The 20,072-nt window shown below is 61.2% G+C and overlaps 1 protein-coding gene across 1 annotated transcript; it reads right to left on the reverse strand.

The window, feature by feature from the left end:
• Nucleotides 1-263: 263 nt before the first annotated feature.
• On the reverse strand, nucleotides 264-10,608 carry CCND1 (cyclin D1). Its single transcript, XM_049641640.1, has 5 exons — nucleotides 10,221-10,608; nucleotides 8,444-8,659; nucleotides 7,754-7,913; nucleotides 3,537-3,685; nucleotides 264-914 (listed from the first exon to the last, which is right to left on the reverse strand). Exons 1-5 carry the CDS (start codon nucleotides 10,416-10,418, stop codon nucleotides 750-752), a joined length of 888 nt encoding a protein of 295 aa, XP_049497597.1. The 5' UTR covers nucleotides 10,419-10,608; the 3' UTR covers nucleotides 264-749.
• Nucleotides 10,609-20,072: the final 9,464 nt, after the last annotated feature.

A 20,072-nucleotide genomic window follows, 5' to 3' on the forward strand; every position in this document is an offset into this window, starting at 1 on the left:
CGTGCTGAGCTCTACGCTACGCTAACCGAGGTTACACCAGCCACTGACAGGTGAGGAGGTTACGCGCCTACCTACGGGATAAAATGAACGCGCACAAATGACTTACTCATAAAGTGACTACATGCCCAAGCAAGCGAGTTGTGGGACGCCTAGAACCGCCTTAAAGCTGTGCTCCTTCAGAACAGCACACGAACACGTTTGCTACCTACGACCCTCTTCCGCTTCAGAAATGGTTTCTTGGCTTTTCTCTCGTTTTTACCGTGTTTTCATGCTTTTCTTTCTTTTTTTTTTTTTTTGCCGTCGTTTTGTTTCAAACACAGAAAGAATCAAATCTAATCCTCCCCTGCAGACTTGTTCCTTGTGTTAATGCCTATCCTTACGACACAGAGACACAAACACGTTCGCATACGACCTAGTTGATTATGGGGTATAAGATTCTCTATTTTTGTAGCACAGCCTCCCCCCACCCCCTCCCCCCAGCTCAGGGTTATGCAAATACTTTTTTTTTTTTTTCCCCTTTTTTTTTTTTTTTTTCTCTTTTTTTTTGAAGGGAAAGCAAAGACAGCTTCTCGGATACTTTTTTTTTCTTTTGCTTATGTCAGAGACGGAAGGGAGAAAGAGCAAAGGAAAAAAACCGACAGTAAAGGAGAAGGAAGCTTTCCCTTCTGGTCGTGACCGGTCCTGGCGAGGAGCGGTCCTGTCCAGGGAGCACCCGGGGCCGGCCCCTCCCGCGCCGCGCACGCGCGCCCTCAAATGTTCACGTCTCGAACGTCGGTGGGTGTGCAGGCCAGGTCGGCCTCCTCCTCCTCCTCCTCCTCCTCCGCCGCCTTGGGGTCTAGGCTCTGCTGCTGGGCCTGGCGCAGGCTGGACTCCAGCAGGGCCTCGATCTGCTCCTGGCACGCCCGGAGGCAGTCCTGGCCAGACGGGAGACAGGGAGACAGGGGGTGCTCAGAAGGGGGCCTGTGGCCAAGGCCCTCCTGCAAACGCCAAGACCTGGACCACCTTGTGAAAGTGAGGCTAATCTAAGGCACTGCCTCCCCGCAGTCGGGTGGAACCCCAGGACCCACCGGCATGGGCTCTGCTTGGCCCCCGGCTGCCCCGGCCTGAGGAGCCCCCGTGCTTCCCGGGCTACGGAGTCCCCACTCGGGTCCGAAGGCCCCGGAGGCCACAGGGCTGCCGGCTGTCTCCCGTGCCCACCTGGTGCCTCCCTGGCCTGTCCCGAGCGCCCCCCTCTCCACCCCAGGACCCTAGCCCCCCGCTGGAATCACTCTGCCAGTCTCTCATCCTGGCTCCCTGTTCCCACCAGCCCGAACTCAGCACTATTTGACCCAGGACAGAGAGGCCCTCTGAGCCCTGCTTTTGGGACTTAACCTCTGCCGTGTCAGCCCCTGCGGTGAACCCAGCCTTCCGAGATGAATGGCTGTCAGAAGCGTTAGGCCGTGCATGACTGAGAATGAGCGTTGGGTGGCCCCGGGGGGACTCGGACCCTCTATCCCCCTCTGTCCTCACCCGCTTGGCCTGCACCCTGGGAGACACGCTGGCCTGGCCCAGCGTGCACCCCCGCAATCCCGCGGCCCTCCTCTGCCAGCAATCACCCCGAGTTCTCAATGCCCAAGAAGGGATCTTGGGGAGTCCGGGGCTTCTCGTGATCTCGTGGTGGCCGGTCTGCCCGCAGCTCAAAAGTGCAGGTGTCAGGCTTTGTCCCAACCCTGGGACCCTGGGACCCTGGGACCCTGGGACCCTGGGACCCTGGGACCCTGGGATGCCACACTGGGGCTTCTGTCCTGGAAGCAGGTAGTCTCTGGTCCAGCCCGGAAGACAGATCCGAGCCTTTCCCCAGAGGAACAGGTGCACCGTGGGCCCACCTGGGGAGGGTGCTGCGAAACGGGTGTCCAGCGCCCCAGAGAAAGGGATCCAGGCCAGCAAAGCTTCCGAGCGAACCCTGGGGGACCTGCCACATTTACGGAGCCATACGCTTCCGCGCGGAGGGCTCTCCTACACCACCGGTTCAGTATTTGTCGTGGCTGGTGAGGAAAGCGGTGTAGGTGCAAAAAGCCAGTTTTACGGATGAGGAAACTGAGGCTCGAAAGGCCTGGTGTTGGACCCAGGGCAGAGGGAGGCAGCGAGGGACTTGTTTCCTCCTCGCAGCCAGCAGCCTCGGCCCAGAAGAGCCGCCTCTGGCAGCCGGGAGCCAGCTCGGAGCAAGGGCAGACGCGGCTCATGCCCCAGGAAGACGCGGGGCCCCGCCCGCCACCCAGTGTTTTCCGGACGTTTGTCGCCGGGTGACCAGACTAGCGAATTGCAGCCTCAACCCATTTCTCCCCCGTCTGTCAGCTGAGATCTTGTTTCAGATCTAATTGACACGATCTCTATGCAAATAAGGGGTCGTGCAGTGATTTCCTACAACTGTCTGTGCCCAGCACCGTCTGTGGGGTCTCTCTCTGAAGGGGAGAGGCAGGGGTCATCTTTCCAGGACACCCCATCCCTCTGGGGGCCCAGGAAGCACTGAGACTGAGGGAGCCCCCCCCCCCCAAACCCCCACCGCCTCCGGGAGCCGCCTGCTCCCAACAGGGAGATGAGCAGGCATGCCGCCTCCTCCAGGCAGCCGGCAGTGCTGGGCAGCGGACGGGCAAGCTTCTGCCCCGCAGCCCGGCTTTTCTTCCCCAAATCATGCGGGGAGGTGGCAGCCGCTAGGGCCCACGACGGAGCCTCCAGGCACTCGAGGGTGGGCCACCAGAAGGCAGCCGGCGTCCGAGCCAGACCCGGACCGGGGTCAGGGCGGTCACTGGCTCCCATAAGGCACGCCCAGCAGGGCCGAGGGCTGACCTGTCATCCTCGCTGGTCTAATCTGGTAAAGGCCACAAACCCTTGTAATTGTTATTTTCACTCTTTCTTTTAAGACAAAAACGGAATCGGGAATAAAACAATGGCATTTGTAAGCAGGAAGGACACCACGGACTCCGGCTCGGGCCGTAATAGCACCAGGCACTCAAAAAGGGCCGTAAAACACAAGGTTGTCTCCACGGGCCTTTGTTGCGTCTGGAGACCTCACAGGAGCCCTTTTAAAGCCTCCATTTATGAGCCATCCGCATTGTTGCACAGACAAAGCTGGACGGGGCCACAGCTCCACATGCCATTAGGGCATGGATCATTGACGGGCCTGCCTTGTGGCCCCGCTCCCTGGACGGCTCACCGGGAGGGGTTTATGGCTCCTGCCTGCTCCTGGGAAACCTGAGGACCCTCCTGGCCTGCCAGCAAGTACTGCGAGATGCTTCTCCTTCCAAAGGGGCCCCAGGAGGGTGGGGTGAGGCCGGCACCCGGTCAGCCTGGGGCCAGGGCTCTGTATGACCAGGTCCCTTGCGTCTGAGCACAGGGCACCCCCCGCCCTCCCCCATCACGTTTGGGGGCCTTGGCATGAGCCATGGCATTTCCCATCAAGGAACTGGCTTTGGACCCCCGGGTGCTAGAAGTTTCTAGTACCCGGTGCTGAGCAGGCCAGCCAAGCCAGAGTAGGAGCGGCGCAACTGATGGCTTACCGCGTCGCACTTGATCACTTTGGAGAGGAACCGGGTGAGGCGCGGATAGGACAGGAAGCTGTTGGAGCTTCCCAGGGGCAGGCCTTGCACCGCGGCCAGCACGCTCCCCGCTGCCACCATGGAAGGCGGGTTGGAAATGAACTTCACGTCTGCAGAAGAAAGGGAGAGAGGCGAGGGGCTGTGAGCGGGTGGCGGCGGGGAGGGGGGCCTCCACGGGACCCCGTGGTCCCACCAGCCCCGCATCAGGGTGCGGAGGCCGGGAGAGCACAAGCCGGGCCTGCAGTGCACCCAGCTGGAGCTGGGACACCGGCAGAGAACAAACCGCCAAGGCCTGCGGGGAGGGGCGTCGCTATACTGGAGCCCTGGGAACGTGTTGCTTATTCACATTCTAAAAGGTGACAAACCTACAAGGGAGAAGGCATGCTGCGGGGCCACAGGGACCCGCCAGGCCTCCAGGGACCCAGCCTGTACTCTCGGAGGGGCGCACCTGTCTCACCTTCCCCAAGGCAGCCCTCTGGGCATGTGCAGGGGGCAGTAGTCAGTGGTCCCGCAGTGGTGGCCTTGGATGCTTATCCTCTGTGTATCTCCCTCCTGGGACGTGGCGTTACCTCATTACTCCACCAGCCAGCACGCCGTCCCTCTGCCCCAGGCACAGCTCAGCGAGGGCGGAACCCCTGCCTTTGCTCCGAGGGTGAGGCCAGCACTCGCCACACTTGTTACGGAAAGGTGGGAAAGCAGGAAGGATGTTTAAGCAGCCACGTGGTGCCCCGTGGGCTGCCGTTCTGTGACACAGAGCCAGGAATTCTTGGTGGGGGAGGCCACCGAGTTCCGAATCTCGATCAGGGGGCTCAGCCCCTTTGCCTCATCTTACACGCATGGGGCACAGGACCGGGCTGGGTGAGCTGAGCGTGAAAGGAGGGGACCTCGTGGGCCAGGGTGCGTGTCCCCAGCAGCCTAGCTGAGGCTTCGTCCTGGGAGGAGACATCAGGCTGTACCGTTGCCAGCAAAGCAGGCTGGGGAAGAAAGGAGCCACCCTGGAGGGGGAACAGAGCCCGCTGCCGGGCACCGTGGAAACTTGAAAAAGAAATACCTAACAAGGCCCGCCCCCCTCTTTCCCTCTTTAAATGGGAGCATTTCCAGGGCGCCTGGATGGCTCAGTCGGTTAAGCGTCCGACTTTGGCCTAGGTCATGATCTTGCAATTTGTGAGTTTGTGAACTTGTGAGCCCCACGTCAGGCTCTGTGCCAACAGCTCGAAGCCTGGAGCCTGCTTCAGATTCTGTGTCTCCCTCTCTCTCTGCCCCTCCCCTGCTCGTGCTGTCTCTCTCTGTCTCTCAAAAACAAATAAATGTTAAAAAAAATTTTTAAAGGAAAAATATATTAAATAAATGGGAGCATTTCCACCCAGTCTGTGAGCGGAGAGCCATGAATGAAAAGCTTGTCATTGAGGTACATCAGGGCTGCAGGAGCCCCTGGGTGGATCAGTCGGTTAAGCATTGACTTTGGCTCAGGTCGTGATCTCCCAGTTCCCAAGTTCGAGCCCTGCATCGGGCTTTCTGCTGTCAGCGCGGAGCCTGCTTGGGATCCCCTGTCCCCCCCCTCTGTCTCCCCCTCCCCTGCTCACACGCGTGCTCTCAAAAATAAACATTAAAAAAAAGTTGCTGCAGTCCCAGCAACAATTTGGTTGGAGCTCGAGACTCCCGTCCAAGACGGATGGTGTAACAGGGGGAGGGCTCGCTCCTGAAGCCCACGTCACCACTGAAGCGTATGTGTGCGTTTGCGGTGTGGGGCTTATGTGTGTAGATAAGGAATGTGTGTGTGTGTGTGTGTGTGTGTGTGTGTGCATGCGCGCACGGCGCAGGGCTTACGTATGTAGGTAAGGAACAACCTGACTATATCGTCCAACACTTTGACTCGGCGCCCAGTGCAAAGAGCCTGGGGCAGCCGCTGGGGCTGTGCGGGTTTGCTGACCCTTGCTCAGACCCACCCGTTAGACTCGATTTTTCTTTCCGCTTCCAACACCACCTGTAGTTTCTTTACCCAGCCCACTGCGATTCCCCGGAAGGCTCTAGTGCACACACAGGCATATACATTAACGGAAAACCCACCGCGGTGCGGGGGATACGTGCACATCTGCAGATACGCGGGAGGCCCAGTTTGCAGGCACACACAGCACGGAGAGCAGAGTCCCCCCCGCCTCACGACACCGTTCAGCGGCACCTTTGCCCCGTGGAGGACAAAAACATCTTTGGGGGCCTTTGCTTACACTTCCCCCTCACGCCAGTCTGTTTCTGTTTCTGAGCTGCCATTGCGTTACTCCAGAGAGAGCGGTCCCCTGGTGACCAAGGGCCCGGCTGCGCCTCGGCTATGTTGCAACCGTGCAGGTGAGGATTTGGACCGAGAATCTTTCCAAGGAGGGACGTGGACGGGCAGGTGACCCTCTCCTCCCCCGGCCGCCTGTCTCCCGCGGTGGGGGGCGGGGGGGCCCGCCCTGGAGGTAATGCACGTGAAAAGCTGTCGCAGCCAGCCAGCCATCGCTGCACCTTCCCTCCGGGTGGACCCCAGGCACCGGGGCCTGGGATGCACCCTGCAGGCCCCAGGTTGGGGGCGGGGGGTGGTGGTGCTGGCTGGGCACGGTCTGAGGCCCCGCGTGCTTACGCACGGCGGCCCGCGGCAGCTGGACAGCCAGCACCAAAGCGCGTTTACGGCCTCCGCACCAGGCTCTCTCGCCTCACTGCCCGCGCCCCACGAGGGCTCCACACCCCACTTCCGCGGGGTTCTGGGAGAGGGGAAACTCCAGGCTGCCCCAGCCATCCTGGGGGGGAGGGTGTACAAGAACCGTTCCTCGCATGATCTCCAGGAAACTTTGCCATTTCTCTGAACCACTTTCAGCTCCTTAAAAGGCTGCCTGGAAGTCTCCGGAGGCCTCTCTCTTCTGAGGCGCCCCAGCCAGAGAACGCCTCCCTGCCTGCTTGAGGGGCTGGCCCCCGGAGGCCGAGGGGACGGCCCGCGGGAGGCTCCCTACCCCTGCCAGAGGGCTGGAGCCACCACCCCGCAGATCCGTCGGGGCCCACGGTGTGCCCCCCCACTCCCCTTGCTTGGAAGGGCTCAGAGGAGGGGTTCGTGCCTCGTGCAGGAGGACGAGCAGGGTGGAGAAGCCGGCAGACTCTCGCCTGACCCGGAAATCCCAGCCACCAGAGCACCCGGACAGCGGGAGGGTGCCGGGAGATGTCGGAACAGGGGCTCTACCGCTCCCGGGCAGGGAGTGAAAGAGGCCAACCTCCCCCCCTTTGATGTCGCGTGGCCCACAGACTGGGGGAGCCCCACACGACGTGGCAGCTGAGGCCTGACCCGGGGCAGAGGTGGCCCCGTGTGGAGCTGGCTGGGGTGAGGACGTGGGTCCCCAGGCAGGGTTCTCCAGGTCTGCTGGGCCCAGTCCACGTGATCAGAGGGAGAAAGAAAGGGGTCGGCGTCAGGGTCAGGGCCCGGGGGAGACAAGGCAACACCGGGCGCGAGTCTGCGCGCGTCTGCCTGCCCTGACTTCTGAACGGCTGGCTGTCCCAGGGCCCGGGCCAGGGCAGTGTCAGGCAGGGGCCTCCAGGGACCATCCAGAGCCCTGCCAGCGGGGGAGAAGACTGGCCCCCTGCTGCCAACCATGGCGGCCCAAGCCCGGGCCGATCTGAAGCCCCTCCCAGGGCTCAGCTGAGCCCAGCCGGCCCAGGGCACCCCTGGCGGGGCCTCTGGCGGCCAAGCTGTGCTGCTGGCCGCCCCCGCACAAGGGCTGCTGCTGGCCGCCCAGAGCACGTGGTGCAGGCACCGCGGGCCGGCACTCCCCACCCCTGTAGGCGCCCCTGGCAGGTGGCCCAGCCCGGGAGAGGCCAGAAGGGGGCCCCTTGAGGACATGGGGAAGGACTTGTGTGTGTGTGTGTGTGTGTGTGTGTGTGTTGGGGGGGGGGGGGGGGAGGGACGGGAGCGGGGAGGCAGGCTGGGCAGCCGAGGTCAACCTCTCTCAGCATGGAGTGGCCGCGGCCTGGCCACCCACCCACACCCATCCCCGAGGCGCTGTGTGGTGGCCGTGGCCAGCCTCCGCTGCCCGACCCCAGGAGGGCACCCCCCCCCCCCAGCCCATCTAGCCCCAGCGCACAGCCCAAGGAAGGAAGAGGAGCCCCTGTGAGAGGCCCCCCGGGAGACCGGGGCCAGCAGGACCCAGCTGCCCTACCTGTGGCACAGAGGGCGACGAAGGTCTGCGCGTGCTTCCGGATGATCTGTTTGTTCTCCTCGGCCACGGGCATTTTGGAGAGGAAGTGCTCGATGAAATCGTGCGGGGTCATCGCGGCCAGGTTCCACTTGAGCTTGTTCACCAGGAGCAGCTCCATTTGCTGTGAACGTGGGGTGACCCAGGGTAAAGAGAGGTGCAGGGGCAGCCCCTGCCCCTCCCCTCCGTGGGGCACGGCCCAGGAGAGAAGGGACAAGGGATGCTGGGGGCCCAGGAGGTGGGGGAGAGCAGGCCATCCCCAAAGAGGTCCCAAAAGAGAAAGTGACGTGGAAAAAAAGGCCCACTGTTCCCAGGTCGGGCCAAAAAATGACCCCCACCTGGGACGCAAGACCTGGTAGCCAGCGCGGGCCGCCAGCGTCGTCGCCGCTAGAGGGCGCGCGCCGCCCACTTTTCGGCCGCGCTAGGGGCGCAGACGAGTGGGAGTCGGAGCGACCGCGAGCGGTGGGGCGCCGCAGCTGGGGGGCGGCGGGGGTCCCGCCCGCTCCTCGAGGGGGGCCCCACCGAGCGGCCGCCCGCCCATGGGGCATAGCGCGTGTCGGCGGCCCGCGGGGCCTCCTGCCCTCTGCACCTCCCCCACCCCCGGGGTCCTGGGGGTCCTGGGGCGTCGGTGGGCGGTGGGGGGTCCCAGGTTACCAGCAGCTCGTCGGGCCGGATGGAGTTGTCAGTGTAGATGCACAGCTTCTCGGCCGTCAGCGGAATGGTCTCCTTCATCTTGGAGGCCACGAACATGCAGGTGGCCCCCAGCAGCTGCAGGCGGCTCTTTTTCACGGGCTCCAGCGACAGGAAGCGGTCCAGGTAGTTCATGGCCAGCGGGAAGACCTCTTCCTCGCACTTCTGCTCCTCACAGACCTGCCGGGGCACGGGGGCCGTGACCGCCGCCGCCGCCGGGCCCCCTCCGCGGAGACCCCGCGGTCCCCCCCCCCCCACCCCCACCGGGCTCGCGCTGGGGCTACGGGTCGTCCCGAGCGCGCGGCGGGTCGGGGCAGGGGGCGGCAGAAGCGGCGGCTGCCGCGCCCCCCTCCCCGGCGTGTCCCCAGTGCCCACCCTCCCCGAAACTGAAAGGGAAAGTCCCAGCGAGGCTGGCACGGTGGGGGCGGGTGTGGGCACGGCTGGCGGCGTGCGCCGCGCGCGGGCGGCCGGCCCCGGGGACCCCGGCCCGCGTGGGTGCTCCGGGGACCGCCGGGCCGGGGCTCGCTCCAAATGGGGTGCGGGGCCGCGGGGCGGGCCGCGGGGCCGGGCGCCGCGCTCACAGCGCCTGCGAGACACAAAGGTGGCGTCCCAGGCCGCCGCGCCGCATTTCCCCAGACGTCATCTTTTCAAAAAATATTTAAAAATATTAAAAAAATAACTGGGTACATAAAAAACCCCTGAAAATGACCCTCGGGCGGCCCTTTACCCAGGCCGGGGGTCTAGAGCTCGTTGCAGACTCCGGGGAGAGCCCCAGGAATTCAAACTCGGTGGCCCCCCCTTCCCCCTGGGCGCGGGCGCCGTTTCCCTCTCGCAAGGGCACCACGCCGCACTTTCAAAAATTATTTTAAAATATCTGCGGGTCCCCTGGGCGCCCACCGGAGACCTGAAAATGTGCCCCGGGCCGCCGGCTTGCTCCAGGCAGGTCCCCCAAGCCGAGACCCCTGCAGACCGGGGTCAATCCCCAGCGTCTTGGGGGCCACGCGACCTTGCAGCTCGGCGTGCTCTCCGGCCCAAGCTGGCCGTGCGGGGCGCCCCGGGACTCGCAGCTTGAACAAAGGGGCCCCTCTTCCCGAGCGGGGTCCCCCCCAAGCTGCCCGCGCTCCGTCCCCGCGCCCCTCCCTCCGGTTCCCGGCGGCCGCGCGGCCCCTCGCGGCGGCCCCAGCGCCTCGCCGGCCGCTCCCCGCCCCCACCCTGCCCCCAATTATTAATAAACACTTTTGCTTTGCAATAAAAGAACAAAGATGGCGCATAATACTGGCACGAGCGGCCCTTGCATACGTGTCCGTGGATATTAATTTAAAAATCAAATCTATGCCCCCTCCCCCTGGAGCAGGCGGCTCGCGGCCGTGCAGGCAGAGAGGAGGCGAGGGGGCTCGGGCGCAGGCAGGAGCCACAAAGGGCGCCCAGGCCGCCGGCCCGCACCCTCGAGCCAACGGGGGTGCCCCTGGCATTGGCTTTCCCCGAAGGGGACCCCTCCCCGACCGCTCCACCCCCACCCCCCGCCAGGATAGGGAATCTCAATCGACCCCACCCCCACCTCCTCCCCGTTCAAAAAATACCCACAATATCTATATATTGTGAAAATGCGGTTCCTAGCAACACCCCGGCAAACTTCAAAGTTGAGGTGGGAGAGAAGGGAGGGAGACGAGCGGCAAAGAAATGTGGGTTTGGGCAACAAGTTGCAGGAAAGGTCCTAAGAAGGCGGCCCGAAGCCCCGCACCTCCAGCATCCAGGTGGCCACGATCTTCCGCATGGACGGCAGGATCTCCTTCTGCACACACTTGAAGTAGGACACCGAGGGCGCGCAGGTCTCCTCCGCCTTGAGCATGGCCCGCAGCACCCGGTCGTTGAGGAGGTTGGCATCGGGGTACGCCCGGCGGATGGTCTCCACCTCGCAGCATAAGAGTTGGTGTGCCATGGCTGGGGCTCTGCTGGGCGGCCTGGGGACGGCGGTGGGTCCCGGGTCGGTCCGCGCTCGGCTTTAGCTCCCGCTGTCCCGCGCTCCCTCGAGCTCGTCTGCCCCTCGCCGGAGCGCGCGGACGCTGCTGCTCGCTGCTACTGCGCCGACAGCCCTCTGGAGGCTCCAGGACTTTGCAACTTCCAACAAAACTCCCCTGTAGTCCGTGTGACGTTACTGTTGTTAAGCAGAGATCAAAGCCGGGCAGAGAATGGGAGCGGGCGGGGGGGAGGGGGGGCGGGCGCAGGGGGAGGGGGCGCGGGCTCCGAGCGCCGGGGAGCGGAGAGGGGCAGAGCCCAAAAGCCATCCCGGAGGCGCCGCGCCTGCCCCGCGGCGGAGTTGCCCCCGAAGCCTGGTTTTCATAGAAATGCAAATCGCCCGAGGCTGCCTTTCTCCCCGCCGGGGAAGAGGGGTGCAAGGGTGTCTGCCCTCCCCGTGTGGGTCCCCTGGGATTTGGGGAGTGGGTGGAGGTGGCTTTGCAGGGGGGACAACGGGGGGGGGCGGGCCACACGCAGCCAGGGGAGAGCGCATGGGGGGGGGCGGACTCTGGGGCCCGGCGACACCCTATACACGAGCCGGGAGAATGGGCGCATTTCCGAAAACGCCACGAGGGCACCCACGGGCGGACAGGCGGCCAAGGAATCTCAGCGTCTACATCTTCTTTCATTTTCATTAACACGTGTAAATTTCAGGAACCATTTAGCATTCAGGGACGCGGAGCAGAGTCCGCGACCCTGGTGGAGGCTTCATTCCCGCGCCAGGGGGGGTCGTTGCAAATGCCCGAAGGGGTATCCCTAAACCCTAAAGGGATTTCAGCCTAGCATGAGCTCGCTCAAAAAATAAAATAAATAAAATAAATGCCCGAAAATTCCAGCAGCAGCCCAAGATGGTGGCCAGCATTTCCTTCATCCTGTCCTCCTCGCCTGGGGGATCTGCGAGTTGGCTCCCTACCTTGACCAGTACATCCTTTTAGGGATCCCCAATCTCCCCAGCCCCCCACCCCCGTCCCGGCAATTTAACAGCTAGAAAAACACCCCGGATGGAAGGCTGCGAAAACAAGTTGTCTCTGTCCTGCCTCATTTTTTAATTAAAAATAAATTAAATCGCTGGAAATATTAGTCGCGTCTCTGTGACAAGACCACCGGAAGCTTCCTAATCGGTTTTGCTGGGGGGTGTGGACACCTCTGCACCTTTTACAATCAGCCCCGGGCTGCATTCGTGAGCCTGTGGGGGGATGGCAGGGGCTGGCAAAAATTAGAACAATTCCAAGTTAAAGAAATGGGTGTACTGATCTGGTTTTAAACAAAATCTATACGTATTTGTGGTTATACCAGAGGGAACCCAATGTTATCGCTAAACTAAGAGATATACAAAAGAACACAGAAAAGTGGTCTTGAAAAAGTTTTTAAGATTTAGTCTTCTTCGGTTGCTTTTTTTTTTTTTTAAATAAAAGGACATTTTGCCCTGTCTTAACTTTTAAAAAAAGTTTTTACACTACCTGCCCCCACTTAAGAAAACTGTTCATTTACTTCCCTCTGGACATAGTGGAGCGTCATCAAACCGTCGTATCCTCTTAGCAGTAAAGGCTCAAAAAATACGGATGAAAAAGCCCCCTCCCCTTCGCCAAGGGCACACGTAGCAAGACAGGACACCCCCCCCCCACTTCCAGGGCTGATTCTTCCCGCTCCCCCTCCCCCGCCGGGTATTAGGGTTACGAATATTCCGGGTCCAGGAGGGTAATTACCCCCGGCTCACGCCTCGTAAGCGGTGGGTGGCCCGAGCGGGGAGCGCCCACCGCCGTGTCCCCCTCCCCGGGCACCCACGCTCGCCTTGGCCCCGGGCACGCCGGTGCCTCGCAGCAGCAGCCCGCGCACGAGGGCGGCCCGACTGCTTTTTCATTCATAAAATCCCGACCGGGCGGCTGCCCCGATGATTTATGGGGCTGCGCGCTCTCACCGGGCCGCTTCTGCCCCGGGGGGCGAGGGGACCGAGCCCCGCGAGCGCCTCGGTCCGGTCCGGCCCGGGGCGGCGGGCGACGGCGAGGGGCAGCGGGTCATAAAGAGGCTCGCCCACTACGGCTAAACGGGCTCCGGGTCCGGGAGGGAGCTTCCCCCTAACCCGGGAGAAAGACAGAGGAAACTGGAATTAGCATGAGCCAATGGGGGCGCGGCGCTGTTACTAGGCGGACCGGGCAGATCTCGACTAGGAACTTCGTTGATTTCCCCGCTCAGGGACGGGCGCAAAAGTGCAAGCCCGGCCGGCGAGCGTGAAGAGCCGTCCAGGAACCCGCGGGGGAGGCGCAGGAATTTGGGGCCTGGCGGGGAACGCCAGCGGCCCAGCCCCCACCCCGGGGAGCCCAGAAACGCGTCCCTGGGGCTGCAGAGGGGGCCGACAGCTCCGGGCCCTTAAGGGCGGCCGCTTCTAGGAGAGCCGAGGGCGCGTTTTTATTTTAATGTGTGTGTGTGTGTGTGTGTGTGTGTGTGTGTGTGTCCCAAAGAGAAAAGCAACTTAAAAAAAAAAACAACAAACTTTTCTGTTGCAGTTTAATTTTGCACTGCCTTTAAAAAACCCCACCACGAAGCAGGAACTGCGAGTCCTGGGCTCATTTAAAGTGCTCTGCGCTTATTTCTCGGTGACTATTTGGAGACAAAGGGCCAGCGGCCCAATCGGGAAGGCACTACGTTGGTTGGAAAGAAAATCCCAAAGTGACCGAAATCACCTTCCCGCTTTCCTGGCCCCCTCGCTCACCACCCCCAGGGGAGACGGCGGCCGCGGTGGATCTTCGGCCCCGAGAGGGCGAATTCCGCGGCCGGCGCGTTTGCCACCGTCCCTGGCTGTGGGAACCTTCATTCAGGCGGGGGAAGGGAGCGCGTTCATTCAGGAACCGGCCCGCCGCGGCGCCGACCCCTGGACGCACTGCGGCTGCGCGCCGGCCCGCGGTGGGGCTTTGGGGAGGGGGGTGCGAGGCCCAGTGGAGCTCTTCCCCCGGCCTCGACCTCCCGCAGCCGCCCACCCCACACGGGACCCGAGCTGGCGCACCCAGGTGGGGTCACCTGCAGCCGCATACCTGGCGGCAACTTGAAAGGACCTGGCTCCAGCTCCGCGAGTTTTCCATTGTTAAGCCCTTAAGTCGCTCTGGAAAACGCTTCCGAATGCTGGCCACGGGGTCCCCCGGCGCGGGGGCTCCCCTTCCCCCACCCTGCTCGCCTCGGGCGCGCCCGGAGCTCCACGTGCCTGCCGCAGTAGCTCCGCCTGGGCTCTGCGGTGCCCACCCGGGCGCTCCAAAGCTGCGGGGCGTGCCGGGACGAACTCCGGCTCCGGCGCCCACCTGGGAACCGTCCCACGTTGGGAACGGGGGCAGCCGCACCTCCCACCGTCCCAAGCCGCCCATGTGCGTTTCCGCCCCCGAGAGTTAATTCCAGCCGCACACGGACTAACCCCCTACCCGAGTCCCGGTCGTCCGCCTGGCGGGATGCGGGGACGGGGCACTCCGCTCCCAGCTCTGAGGGCTGTGGGCACGATGTGCCCGGAGTTAAAGAGCAAACCCCAACAGGTGTGGGGGTGGTGGCTCACAACGCCCCCGGTTTCCCTAGGAAGAAGGTGCAGTCTTAGGGGTGAAAGAAGAATCCAACGCCTTGAACTTCGTCCCTCAAAACGCATCGCCTGGTGTCCTGAGCTATTGTATGAAACCCCAAAGTTCGCTAGGGATTCCCTGGACTCTTGGCTCAGGCCCCTGGCCGGTCTCTAGCCAAATGTCGCGGAGTGGGAGCCCAGCCCGAGCAGATAACCACCTCCAACCGAGGTAAAGAAATCGGTTGGGGGGGGCGGGGGTAATGACCTAGGAGGCCAAGATGTGTCCGCGTGTCCCGGGGCCAGGCAGGGCCAAGGCCTACCCGAGGTGGAGCAGACCCCGCCCCTGACCAGGGCGCGGAGCGCCGCTGCGGAGACTCGCGGGGGCGCCGCGGAAGCAAGCGGGGTGGCTCATCGGCGCCGGACCTTCCCGGACGAGGACCCGCACTGATACCCTTGTAGACTCCCGCGTGCTCCCGCCCCGCCCGGGAAGGGCTCGACGCCCCCTCATTGGCCTTGGAGGACTTGTCACTCGCTCCCCAACCCCGCGCTTTCCCGGAGACCTTGTTGGGGGAGGACCCCACACCCTCGTGCCTGCTCTCTGTGCCCTTGGAATGCCCCAAAGCGTTCCCAGCCTTCGCTTTGGCCTTGGGGGTGGGTGGAGGGATGGTCGGGGTCTTTATTATGGGGAACCTCCGAGTCCTGGGGCTCCAGACACTTGCCAGGAGGGAAAAGGGAAGGACAATTTTTTTTCCAGGTGAGCAAATTGGGGTTGCACGCCCAACGCCCAGCACCCCTGCTCTTGGGTCCCTTGGCCTCGCGCCGTCAGGGCTGGGGGCGGATCGCGGGTCTGGACCCTCTGGGGAGTTCTGGGCATGCGGAGTCCGAGGGGCCCACAGGGCCGCGGTCTATCACCAAACCCCGCCGGGGTGCTTGCGCGGGGTTCGACCTACTCCCGCGAGTCCTGGGCGATGCGGCGGGGGGCCGGGGTGCGGTCCGATTGGGGAGAGATGGGAGGCGAGAGCGCGCGCCCGGGAACCTGGGCCTTGGCTCCGGAGCAGCTCAGGGCCGCGCCGCGCATTCCGCACATTCCCGCCCGGCCTCGGTTCCGCCGCCACGTGGTTGCTCTGCGCGCCGCGCTTACCGTAGGGCTTGGAGAAGGCGCGCATCCGCGGCCCCGGAGCGCGTGCAGACCTCCCAGGGTGCGGGGCGCGGAGGCCAGTTCCAGCCGCCCTACCCAGCAGCCCTCGCCTCTCTCTCCTCTCCAGAGATCGCTTTTCTTGTTGTTTGTTGTTTTTTGTGTTGTTAAACGTAACGAGAGTTGTACTGCTGGAGTGATGACATACTCATTTGTAAAGGCGGGCCGGAAGAGTCTCAGGCCCCACTGCTATTTGTAATTGGGTGACTGTCCATCTGAGGAACACGGCCGAACCAGACGAGTGAGTGCCTTCCCAGCGGTGACAAAGCTCGTCAGAGGAGCTGCGGCTTCGGATCGTTTTCTCCTCCTTTTCCTTCTTCAAACTCAGTGGGTGGCTCAGTCGATTGGGAAGCTGGGAGGAGCTTAGCCCATAGGGAAAAGCCCAATAAGCTGGCTGTAACTATTTTTTTTTTTTTTGTAAAGTCCTTAAGGGTCTTTTTCTGAGGATCGGTTCCAGATAAAGAGTCCAGCGTATCCCTGGATCCTGAGCAGCAGACCTTGAGGGACAGGATGCCTGCCTCTGCCTCCTGGGTCCCACTGGAACCCATAGGACTGGGGCTAGGCTGAGGTCCCTCCCCCCTGCTGGGAGGGGTGAGAGGGCTCCAGATAGCGCCACCCCTCCCAATCCCCAGTGGACAGATGGCTCTCCCCACAATCACCAAAGGGGGGATGGGGGTGGGAGGGAAAGGCTGTCCCCCCCCCCCCCCCCCCCAAAATGTGAGGCATGCCCATTTTTGCCCAGGACCTACTGCAAAGTTTGGAGAGCCATCTTTCACTCAGGTACCTGTCCTCATTCCTCGCTTCTCCTGCAAGGTACCCCACCCCTAAGCTCATTGCTATTATGCATTTAACCTTCCAAACCTCAGAAACACACTTGGTGGGTGGGGAAACTGAGGCACCTTATCCAGCCTCATGCGGCCGGGCAGCGTGTCTGTGCCCTTAGCCTGCACCTCCCTCGGTGTCGTGGGCACCGTCAGAACAATTTCAGGGGCCTTTGAAGCCGATAAGGATAATAATCTACTTTTTCAAGAATTCACGCAAAGCCGAGCCCTTTTTTCAAGATATCAGGAAGTTTGCAGCCACGTTTGCGAAGCGGCCAAGCCCGTCACCCACGTGCATCTGCCAGGAGCCGTGCAGTCTTGGGGAAACCCCTGTCTTCATGTGTAAAACGGGGTATGGCCTCACTCTTCCCAAGGCCACGGAGCAGGGCAATTAAGGTAATATGTGTGAAGCAGTGAGCAGCCTGGCCTGGCCTGGTGTATGTCAAGGCCTGTTAAATGTATTCATTCATGTATTTGTTCTTGTGCAGAAGGAAGGCCATGTGATGCGTGGTGTATGTGGAATTGATTAAACATCTCCGTTTACATTCAGAAAGGGGATTTAAAAATGACTCTCTAGTCTGTAAGCTTGCTCTTACTTGCTGAGTTCTCCTGAGCTGGCCGTGGACAGGAGACCCAAATCCTAGAATGCATTTTTAAATTAAAGAGAAGTCGAGCCGTATTAATCTTCCCTCCTTCCTTCTCACCCTGGAAAAGGAGTAGACGAGCTTACTTAAAAAGGAAGCGTGTCCATCAGGGGCACAGGCGGCCATACAAGAACGAAGGATATAAAGTGGGGGGGTGGGGGGGTGGTTCTGCTGGGTCCAAGAGGGCCGGTCCCGCAAGGCGCTGCTCAGGTCTCTGGATGAACAGGGCTTGTGCCTGACATCCCTTTGTGTAAAAAGAGCCACTCTCTACTCAAGGGGAAGCGGGAAGGCAATCACAAGTGACATTGACCAAAGGCGTGGGTCAAAGTGACGTGGCTAGAAGCCGAGAGGCACAAGTGGAAGAAGCCGGGAGGCTGACCGTGTCAGCCCACGGCCGGGGCACCGCCTGCCCACGGGGAGGATGGAGAGGGTCAAGGAGCCTGGCATAAACATTTAACTGTAGTTGGAGCCTTAGGAGGAGAGAGGGCCCCTGGGCCTGCCCGCCTGGCGGGGGGGGGGGGGGGTGTGCTTCCTGTGCCCCCAGGACCCTGGGTATCTATTGCCCTTTGCGCCTTTGGACTGAGCTGCCTGGTTTCCTTCTGACCCAGAGACAAGGCTGGAAGTACCAGCTGGAGAGCTTTCAGGCAAAATGCAACCTTAGATGCAGCCGACAGCTGACATCCCGCCAGCTCCCAGGGCCTTCCCGGCTCCCTTCCCTCTCCTGCTTCAGTACTGAGCATGTAGGACGCCCTCAGCAAGGAGCACCTTGCCCGGGAGGTGTCTGTCCTTGACCCAGAGGGATGCGCTGACCTTTAGTCCTCATGCTGGGGGCGGGGGACCGACTCCTGGGCAGCTGGGGAGGGTGGTATGGGGATTAGGACCCTGAGCCGGGTGTGGAATAAAGACCTCGGTATTACATCCAGCCCCATGGTGTTTCCTTAGCCGACCATCCACAGAATATTTACCAATACCAGAGAGAAGGGGTGGGGTAGGGTGGGCCAGCTGAGTCCTCAGCCTCTACCTTCAGCCTCAACCCTCCCTTGGCCTTGGAGAGACCGCTGTTACAAAGGGCCACACACCGGGGGCCTTAAAATGACGGACATTTGTTCTGTCGCGGCCTGGAGGCCAGTGTCCCAAATCGAGAAGCAGGGCCACGCTCCGCCCAGAGGCTCCGGGGGAGGCTCCTTCCTGCCTCTTTCAGCTTCTGGGGGCTTCAGGTGTCCCTGGGCTGGTGGCTGAACCCCTCCAGCCTCTGCCTCTGTCTTCCTGTGGCCACTCTTCTGTGTTCTCTCTTCCTCTCTTATAAGGACACTTCCTTGGATTTAGGACCCACACAGATAACCCGAGATGATATCATCTCAAGATCCTTCGCTTGGTTACATCTGCAAAGACCTTTTTTTTTTTTTTTCCCCAAATAAGGTCAGATTCGCAGGCTCTGGTGGTGGGGAGGTAGACATGTCTTTTTGGGGGGCACTGTTTAACCCGCTAGGGCTGGGGAGAGGGAGAAACAGGGGGTGTGCTTGGTGGCCGCTTAGAATAGACAGTCACATCCTTGTGTTTGCCAAGGACTTGGTTTGAGTCAGGCCTTATTAACTGTTTGGGGGCAGGGAGACAGACATCAAACATGACTGAGTCACAGTCTCTGTCCTCCAGGGGCTTTCCATGGACACCTGAGATATAGTGCCTGGAAATTGCTTCTGAGTGAGAGTTCATGGCCAAATTGGCAGGTGCCTTCTGCAGGCCACCACTGTCCTCTCCGGACATAGAGGTACCGAGCATTCTGATTGCCATTAGCATTCGGACGGGGGCGAAGAGAAAGGCTTCACCCAAGAATGAGGAAGGGCACAGAATGAACAGGCAAGGAGGCAGGAGAGAATGTTCTAGATGTTTGAACAGCACAGAGAAAACCCTAAGGGAGAAAAGTGCAGGGTATTCTCTTCCCTCAAAAGCAAAGAGTCTCGGGGGCCTGGGTGGCTCGACTGGTTGGGCGTCCGACTTCGGCTCAGGTCACGATCTCGCGTTCTGTGGGTTTGAGCCCCAACTCGGGCTCTGTGCTGAGAGGTCAGAGCCTGGAGCCTGCTTCGGATTCTGTGTCTCCCTCTCTGCCTCTCCCCTGCTTGTGCTCTGTCTCTCTCTCTGTCTCAAAAATAAACATTAAAAAAAAATTACCCCCTTTACCCCCATTTTACAGATGAGGAAATCGAGGCCGGCAGGCTCATGTGGCCATGGCGGAGCTGGGATGCCTCCTGGCTCTGTCTGACTCTAAAATCCAGGAGGAAGAGGCACATCACAAAGCACCTAGAATTGCGAGGTTCACTTTTTTTAAAAAACAGCTTTATTGAGATATAATTTACATAGTGTAAAGGTCACTCATTTAAAGTGTACAAGCCAGTGGTTTTCAGTCTATCCCCAGAGTTGTGCAGCCATCACCAAGATCTCATCATAAGACATTTTCGTCACCCCCCAAAGAAGCCTTGTGTTCACGTGGTGGTCCTTGGGTTTTTCCTCCACACCCCCCCGCCCCCGTCAGAATCATGCCCTCCTGAGTGCCCATGAGCAAGGGTTCGTGTGGTTTCTTGTGTCTCTTTTTGTAGCAGGGCTCATCCTGAGCGCACCTCCGGTTGGGGGTCGGTTCTCGGGCGTTAGCTCTCTGGGACCCAGGAGACCCGAGACAGACGTGGACACTTTGAGAGAGGATCTCTCAACCATTTGCTGCCTCCTGCCTCACGCTTGTCCCTGCTTCCATATTTCCTCCTTTTCCTTCCACAGGGAGCTCAGAGCGTCTGGAACCACAGGCGTTTATAAGGAATGTTTTTGGCTGTGACTTAAGAACCTCTGTAAGATCAGCTCCTAAGTAGCCGTGCGTCCTAAGTAGCCATGCGTCCTGTGTAGCCATGCGTCCTGTGTAGCCGTGCGTCCTGTGTAGCCGTGCATCCTGTGTAGCCGTGTGTCCTGTGTAGCCGTGCGTCCTGAGTAGCCGTGCGTCCTGTGTAGTCGTGCATCCTGTGTAGCCGTGCGTCCTGTGTAGTCGTGTGTCCTGTGTAGCCATGCGTCCTAAGTAGCCATACGTCCTAAGTAGCGTGCGTCCTATGTAGCCATGCGTCCTAAGTAGCCGTGCGTCCTATGTAGCCGTGCGTCCTAAGTAGCCGTGCGTCCTGTGTAGCCGTGCGTCCTGTGTAGCCATACGTCCTAAGTAGCGTGCGTCCTATGTAGCCGTGCGTCCTAAGTAGCCGTGCGTCCTAAGTAGCCGTGCATCCTAAGTAGCCGTGCGTCCTAAGTAGCCGTGCATCCTGTGTAGCCGTGCGTCCTAAGTAGCCGTGCGTCCTGTGTAGCCGTGCGTCCTAAGTAGCCATACGTCCTAAGTAGCGTGCGTCCTATGTAG

This window comes from Panthera uncia, chromosome D1 (genome assembly GCF_023721935.1).
Source record: "Panthera uncia isolate 11264 chromosome D1, Puncia_PCG_1.0, whole genome shotgun sequence".
Classification (NCBI taxonomy): domain Eukaryota; kingdom Metazoa; phylum Chordata; class Mammalia; order Carnivora; family Felidae; genus Panthera; species Panthera uncia.

Coding starts and splice junctions, on each gene's coding strand:
- CCND1 (XM_049641640.1), bottom strand. CDS start 10,418: ATGGCACACCAACTCTTATGCTGCGAGGTGGAGACCATCCGCCGGGCG. Junction 8,660..10,220: donor TGGCCACCTGGATGCTGGAG/GTGCGGGGCTTC, acceptor GTGCCCCGGCAG/GTCTGTGAGGAGCAGAAGTG. Junction 7,914..8,443: donor TCCGGCCCGACGAGCTGCTG/GTAACCTGGGAC, acceptor CCACGTTCACAG/CAAATGGAGCTGCTCCTGGT.